The following is an 8,681-nucleotide window of genomic DNA, read 5'->3' on the forward strand; positions in this document are numbered from 1 at the left end:
TACTCGACCGAGTATGGCCTACCCGGTCGAGTAGTGTGTGTCGTGTAGTCTGTTTGGCTACTACCGAGGAACACTCGGCCAAGTATACTGAATACTCGACCGAGTAGAGGATTCTCGGCCGAATATACTCTATACTCGACCGAGTATCCGGTCTGGCGAGTAATATTTCAGCGGTTTGATCCGGAAGTAATTAGAGCGTTATATATTTCGTTAAGCAGTTTCTAAACACAATTTACAAAACCTAAATCATCGTATGACGCTCTAATCACTCCGAATCTCTCCTCTCTGTGTGTGTGGAAATCATAGCAATCGCTTTCAACCCTTTAATTATTCGTCGGTAAGTCTTTATTCCCATGTTTAACGGTGGTTGTTTTTATGGTTTGACTTTAATCATGAATTGGGGGAATTGGGTTTTTGCAATCAGTGATTGTGTTATGTGATTATTGTTTAGGCGAAGACTTCATAGAGGAGCCATTCTAGTTGCTTGATTCCCTTCACTACTGTTGTTGCTTAGGTAGGGTTTCCCTACTCAGTTACTGTTAATTGATTTAAGAATGTGATTGTATTGTGTTTTACTGTTCTCTGCTGATCATCGGAGTGTTGCTGTGGTGGTGGTGGTTGTGACGATTTTTTGATGGTTGTGGTGGAGTCACTTGCGGGAGTGGCTTCACGCCCTAGTTCGCCCTTTGTGGAACCTGTCACGGGAGGGAATGTGCACATTAAGGGACAGGGTTATCGCTCGTTGATGAGCGGGATTTTGGTGGGGATTGGTTGCGGTCCCCCACTGGCGGCGTGGAATACCTGTTGCGATGGGTAGTTTGGCAGGGCTACACACTTCGGTGTGTAGTCGGTTACTGTGTGAGATCGGGAGACCGGGGATGGAGGATGATCAGCTGGTTACTTTATGCACTGGTCTTATTTTGATTGAGCAGTACTGACCCCGTTGTTGTTTTGTAAAATCTGTGGTGATCCATTCGGGGATGGTGAGCAGATGGTGACAGGTGATGCATTTGGTGAGCTTGGGGGCATTCATGGGAGAGTCGTCACACTAGATTAGTATCATCATCGTGAGTCTTAGTTTCTGTTTTGTTGTCATTAGCATTTGGATATTCATTTATTGGATTTTAGAAACATTGTAACCTTTTACACTTATCGTACTTTAATAAATGTGTTTGGGAGTGTTGCTTTTGATATGTACTAACCTCGGGAAACCGAGATGGTAACAACCTTTCATGCTGGGGTAGTCCTGGTAAGGTACCTTGGTATGAGGGGGTGTTACACATACGCAGGTGGGCCATGTCCACAGGGTGGCCAGGCCCCGATCGGGGTCGTAACTTTTTATTTTTTTGCCTTTATTTGATGGACGGGTAAAGCAAAAATCAATCATTCATATGCTCTTAACATCCCGACGGTATTCTTCATCCCCTTCTCTCATATTTCTTCATATTTTCTTCACTTAAATCACTTGCAAACACCATTTCCTTCATCAAATTTCAAGATTTATTCATCCATTGACATCACCAAGTAAGTACTCATCTCATTTCTCTTTGAATTCATCCATTTTAATCAATTTAATCAACTTTCACAAACCTTAACTCAAATTGGGGAAAATCGATTTTGTGCTTATTTTTGCTAGAAATTGGATAGATTGTGTTCTATTATTGGTTTAGCTTGCCGGAAATAAACACTATTATCAATGAAGAAGTAGATAAACTCCTTGATATGGGCATGATCAAAGAAGTAATGTACCCTGAATGGTTGGCAAACGTAGTGGTCGTGCAGAAAAAGAACGGCAAGTGGAGAGTCTGGGTAGACTACACCGACTTAAATAAAGCCTGTCCAAAGGATCCATTCCCTCTTCCACACATCGATGTTATGGTAGATGCGACGGCAGGACACGAGATGCTGACATTCAGGGATGCTTCAAGTGGATTCAATCAGATAAAGATGTACCCTGCTGACCAGGAGAGTACGACATTCATTACTGACCGGGGCACATACTGCTACACTGCCATGCCATTCGGTCTGAAGAATGGAGGGGCAACGTACCAGCACCTGGTCAACATGATGTTCAAGGATCAGATAGGGGACACCATGGAAATTTGTATTGACGACATGGTAATAAAATCCAAGAATGCACAAGACCATGTGAAGCACCTGGAACAAGCATTTCAAATCTTGGAAAAATACAACATGAAACTCAACCCTGCGAAATGCCACTTTGGAGTTTCTGGAGGGAAGTTCCTAGGTTATATGGTGACCAAACGAGGCATAGAAGCTAGCCCTGAACAGATCAAGGCTATTCTAGAATTATAGTCACCCAAATCTGTCAAGGATATTCGAAAATTAACAGGAAGAGTAGCAGCCCTAAACAGGTTCATATCCAGATCATCTGAAAGGTGTAAAACTTTTTACAACCTACTCAGAAAGAATAAACAGTTCCAATGGACCCCTGAACATGAAGAAGCCTTTCAAGATTTAAAACTATATCTCTCATCTCCACCTTTACTGGCCAAGCCAGAAAAAGGGGAACCCCTGTCAGTATACCTTTCCGTCACTGAAACCGCGGTAAGTGCGGTCTTGGTAAAGGAATTGGAAGGCCGGCAACACCCTGTCTACTACGTAAGTAAAAGTCTACTAGATGCAGAAATGAGGTATGGTTTACTTGAAAAGTATGTTTTAACTTTAATCATGTCATGTGCCAAGTTGCGTCCTTATTTTGAGTCTCACCCCATAATAGTTAAGGCCAACCTACCCATAAAAGTTGTCTGCGTAAGCCCGAACTATCAGGCAGGATGGCCAAATGGCCAGTCCAACTTAGCACCTATGATATCACCTTTGAACCCTGGACAACAATTAAATAACAAGCCTTAGCAGACTTTGTGGCTAATTTCAGCCCTAACCTAGAATCAGACTTGGCCAAAGAAGTAAACCAACTAGAAAATAAAACCCCTGACCAACAGTGGACCCCGTTCACTGATGGCACATCCTATAAGAGGTACAGGGTTAGGATTAGTGCTAAAATCGCCACAAGGGGACACTATAGCCCAGGCTGTGAGTTGTGAATTCAAAGCTACTAACAATGAGGCTGAATATGAAGCCCTCATAGTAGGACTCAAGGTATGTCTAGACCTCGGTGTTCAAAACTTAAAGGTAAAAACTAGTTCGCTTTTAATTGCAAATCAAATAAAGGGAACTTATACAGCAAAGGATGAAAAAATGATTTTATATTTGCATTATGCTAAAAAACTTTGCGATAAATTTGTTTCATTTGACATTGAGCAAATACCAAGAGACTTGAATACCCAGGCTGATGTTTTGGCCAGCCTTGCCTCAAATTTTTCCCCTACTATTTTTGATAAAATACCTATTGTTCATATACTTGAACCTTCTATCAACAAACCTGAACAAGTTAGTCCTGTCAATGAAGATAGTGACTCCTGGACTAAACCCTACTATAACTGGTTCCTGCGAGGTATATTACCTCAGGGCAGGCATGAAGCCTGAGCATTTAAAATTAAGGCCTCTTCTTATTCCATCATTAATAATACTCTGTTTAGAAGATCACAGGCAGGACCCTATCTAAGATGCCTCGAACCACATGAAGCCAAACAAGTACTTCAAGAAATTCATGAAGGATATTGTGGCAACCATAAAGGAGGAAGAAGCCTGGCAAGCAAGGTACTCAGGACTGGCTATTACTGGCCTACCCTGAGGGCTGACTGTCTAGACTATTGTGCGAAGTGCGAAGCCTGCCAAATACACGCCCCTATCATTCATCAGCCATCAGAACTACTACATTCAATTTTTGCACCCTGGCCATTTATGAAGTGGGTAATGGACATAGTAGGAAAACTCCCAGTAGCACCAGGCCAAAAAGTGTTTATGCTAGCCATGACTGACTACTTCTCCAAATAGATTGAAGCGGATTCTTTCAGGCAGGTTACTGAGAAGGAAGTAATATCCTTCATCAGGTGAAATATCATATGCAGATATAGAGTCCCCTCAGAGATAGTCTGTGATAATGGCACCCAGTTCATTGGAAAAAGAACCAAAACTTTCTGTGACGAATGGAATATCAACCTAGTGACCTCAAATCCTGGCTACCCAAAAGAAAATGGTCAGGCCGAATCAAGCAACAAGGTAGTCATCAACTGCTTAAAAAAGAAGCTGAAAAGTAAACGAGGCAGATGGGCTGAAGAACTTCCACTAGTACTATGGGGAGACAGGACAACCCCAAAGACGTCAACAGGCCATACACCCTATTCTCTGGTATATGGTGGTGAAGAAGTCATCCCTGCAGAAGTGCACATACCAACCTCAAGATACAGCCTAAACAACGTTGAGACAAATGCCAACCTGATGCAAGATAACTTAGCCCTGACAGAAGAACTTAGAGACTCCGCTAGAATCAGGATGACCTCATATCAACAAACAACAGCTAGAAGTTACAACAAGAATGTCAGAATCAGAGTTTTCAAGGAAGGAGATCTTGTTCTACGAAAAGTATTTCCAAACAAAAAAGAAAAATCAGCAGGCAAATTAGCCCCTGCATGGGAAGGACCATATTTAATAGACTCCATCATCGGACAGGGAGTATACAGGCTACAAACCTTAGAAGGAGAAATGATCCCAAGGTCTTGGAATGTAACTCACTTGAAACTATTTCATATTTAGCTCTTGAAATAAAAACAGCTATAACCTGTCCCGATAAGGTAAAATTCAAATTTTAACTTATAAACTATGTGTTTCTTGCCTACTTTACCTGATGAAATTGCTTGCCTTATATGATCAAATTCTATGTGCACCCTCTATGAAAATTTATATGTCCAACTTTGCTTAATATAATATAGGAATCCTGATGACAGGCTAATCGTATACCTATCAAAAATAACCAACTGGATCTAACTAATATAGCTAGGGAAGTCGGGTCGATCTCCACAGGGAGATGGGAAAATGTCAGCTTTAACTAAGTCTGTCACGGTAACCAATTTGGGGGTTTGAATTTGTTTGTTGTAAACTAATAAGATTAAGGAAGAGGGGAAAGGCAAAGGAATAAGGATTAAGCAAATAAGGAGAAAATAACTAAGACAGTCGGTTCACCATGATCATTCAGTCAAGCAATCTAGGTCTCAGGTCAATGCAAGTATGGTCTATGGGGCACTGAATATCTCCTTCCGATCTTAATTCGCCCTAAAGCACAAATAGCTTAGCGTCCGCACTCACTACGGTGCCCTAATGTTCGCTACGAGTCTCACCCTTTCCAACCTTCCGGTCCAGGTCAAGGTTTACTACAATTAAATGACTAATTGCGTCGACTCAATTAGACAGAAAAAAGTAAATGTAGCGATTAACAACATAAACTACAAAAGCATTAAACCTAATATATCAATTTACAATTCCTTCATAATCATGGATCCCCTAAGTCTTAGCAAAAAGAATTAGCTATGCATTATTATCGGATTAACAATAACCATACATAGACAAGATGAATTAAACATGATAACAATAAACAAGAGAGATTTGAATAAAGCAATTGCAAAAATAAAAGAAGAGAAGAAGTAATACACTACCGATTATAAGGTTTTATTCCGAGTAGTAGCTTAGAGTAAGTGTAGAAGAGAGAAAAGGGAAGAGGAGAGAAGAGTAACGCAATCTGTAGTGTAAAATAGCACACGAAAATCTCACTGCTAAACCTAATCTAATAGCCTAATTACAAACCCCATACGAAATAAGGTAAAAACTCAGCTGCGGGATAAAACATCTCGATCGAGAGGAATTAAACCACTCGATCGAGGAACTAAGCAACAATTCCTCTCGATCGAATGGAAAAACCGTTCGATCGAGGACTTCTTATAATGGCCTTCTCGATCGAGTATGAAAACAACTCGATCGAGTGAAACTCCAAGAGATAAAGCATTTGATCGGCTGAAAAGAGGTCGATCGAGCTATATTAGCGCATAAGGCACTTTGACACCTTCCGAAATCAGCTCACGCGTCTTCAAAGTGATGGATTTCGTGCTCAGATTCCTTGTTCTCCATAAATGTATGCAAATAGGACGAGTTTAGGCTCGATTTATCTTCTTTCCGTTCTGTACCTGCAATTTACACAAGACAAACTAAAGTAGATTATTCGGGGGTATTTGTAGCTAGATGCCACGTAAAATAGTACAGAAATGCGTGTAAAAATGAGGTAAAAACCTTATATAAAATACACGCATCAAATCTCCCCAAACCAAACCTTTGCTTGTCCCCAAGCAAACTATGAATGCAACTAAGAATAAACAGTGGAACGGGACCAACGCATCAGCTACACATCATCCACCAAAACCAGTTTAATGCAACAACTAACAAGATGGCAAGTGATAAGTGCAAACGAATTAAATCAATGTTTCAAACTTACTGAACCGTCGACCTTGCAAGACTCAAAGATATCGGACTCTCACATGTCGCTCATCACTCAAATTTAAGCACAGGGTGAGTATATAAGTAAGAGATAGAAAGAAGTAAAGACACTCACCTAACTCGACCTATAAGAACATGCATGCAGTTAACATGAATAAAGTCTCTACAACCGTACATATGCATTCCAACCAAACTAATGACCAAGACACATGCCGAGGACTTATATTTGGGTAAGTGAGGTAATGGGTAAGAAGGGGCTAAAATTAATTTGGAAATGTGGAGTTAATAGCCAGGCTAGCAACAACGGATCCAAATTTTGAAACTACATCCCAACTTCATACTCAATATATATCAATACAAAACAGTGCAAATTGGATGCACTCAACTCACAATACACCATAAACTTGTCAACTCCCCATAAGATACAAATAAGACATGGGAGTAAAAATCATCTATACCACTCTTCATTTTTCCGCATATGATTTTTTTTTTCTTTCTTTTTCATATTTCTTTTTCAATTTTTTTCCGAATTTTTTCATTCAAATACTTTTTCATTTTTCTCCTTCATTTTTTCCACCCATCCTTCCTTTAACAGGATACATTAACCAAAACACGACACAACACATTCCCAACAGGCTACCATTACTAGCTCGGCTATGGTAGGATAAATTTTGGATTGTAGTTATATGGGACAAAACAGGCAATTTGGCTATGTGAAGCTCATGGGTAAAATGAAATAAAGGGGATTGCCTCTCCTAACATGTGTCACCAACCACAGACCGAATGCATACAGGTATTAAGAAGACTAGATTCATGCTTATGCAAATTGATGTTACATGCCTTATAGAGAGTACTACTCACATCCTAAATGAAACCGGTCATGAATGTCACCAGTTTATAAAGCTCTAACCTCGGAATGTAATGTAGCTTGCCAATACATGAGTCAAGTCTATTCGTTCAGATAAGAGGGAAACAAAAACTCGTAGATTATGCACATATCATGCCAACAATATGTCAAGAATATGCAGGGCAAAGGTAAAGATTCAATGTAGCGTCAAAGTTCAAACGTTCCTACTCAAAATAAACGTGAAATTTTTTGAATTTTAAACGATGCATGCGAAAATGAATAAACGTGAAAACGGAAATGCAAGAAAACATGCAGACACAGATATGGATGCATACCTCCCAAAACCAAACCGTACAATGCCCTCATTGTACCAAAAATAAGGGAAGAAATGCAAACTAAGGAGAAAAGGATAACGGGAGTCAGAAAACTTACAAGACGTCATGAAGAGGGACCTCCCCAAACCGACCATGAACATGGGAGGTCATAGGAAGTCCAACGGCAGCTCATCAGACAGAAAATAGTTGCTGGAACAAGGATCTGCTCGATCGAACAACTCAGAATAGTTCGATCGAGAGGAATGGCGTCAAAAACACTCGATCGAGAGAATATGTTACTCGATCGAGAGAACGTGATTTGCAGCATTTCGATCGAGGATAGCAGTTGCTCGATCGAATGTAAATCTTAGCAAAAGTGCTCGATCGAGTAGAAAAACCACTCGATCGAGTTGCTTCACCTGCAAAATGCGTATAAGAAGCATAGGAAATACAAAGGGATGCATAGTTTGGCATTAAAGTTCAACATACCGCTGAAGGAAAAGAAATAAGTTCAACAAAAGTACAACAAAACAGTTCGGGTTGCCTTCCGGAAAGCGCAGGTTTAAGAGGTCCCGCACGACATTTCTGGCATCAATTAACTGGCGCGTCAAGCTCGTTAAAGTACAAGACTTCAACAAGATTGTCCGCTTCATTTGCTTCGTGATAGTGCTTCACATATTGCCCATTCACCTTGAACCGATTTCCCTCGGGACCTTCTAGGTCAATGGATCCAAATTTAGTGACGGCTGACACTGTATAAGGTCCACTCCACCTGGACTTCAGCTTGCCAGGAAATAATCGCAGTCAGGCGTTAAACAGTAATACCTTCTGCCCGACATGGAATTCACGAGGTAAAATTCTTTTGTCATGCCATCTCTTCGTCTTCTCCTTGTAAATGTGTGAGCTATCATAGGCGTTGAGCCTAAACTCCTCTAATTCATCTAGCTACAAAAGACGGTTCTGACCACACAACTTAGGATCAAAGTTAAGTTCACGAATTGCCCACCAAGCTTTACATTCTAACTCAACAGGTAAATGACATGATTTCCCAAAGAATAACCGATAAGGTGATGCACCAATCGGTGTCTTAAAGGCAGTTCTGTAAGCCCATAATG

The 8,681-nt window shown here is 40.6% G+C and overlaps 1 protein-coding gene across 1 annotated transcript; it reads left to right on the forward strand.

Annotated features, from left to right (window-relative positions):
* The first annotated feature begins 3,601 nt into the window (after window positions 1–3,601).
* LOC141637601 (uncharacterized) lies at window positions 3,602–4,677 on the forward strand. Its single transcript, XM_074447090.1, has 2 exons — window positions 3,602–3,681; window positions 4,191–4,677. The coding sequence occupies exons 1-2, from the start codon at window positions 3,602–3,604 to the stop codon at window positions 4,675–4,677; spliced, it is 567 nt and encodes a 188-aa protein (XP_074303191.1).
* Window positions 4,678–8,681: the final 4,004 nt, after the last annotated feature.

The sequence above is a fragment of the Silene latifolia genome, unplaced genomic scaffold (genome assembly GCF_048544455.1).
Source record: "Silene latifolia isolate original U9 population unplaced genomic scaffold, ASM4854445v1 scaffold_122, whole genome shotgun sequence".
In the NCBI taxonomy this organism is placed as follows: domain Eukaryota; kingdom Viridiplantae; phylum Streptophyta; class Magnoliopsida; order Caryophyllales; family Caryophyllaceae; genus Silene; species Silene latifolia.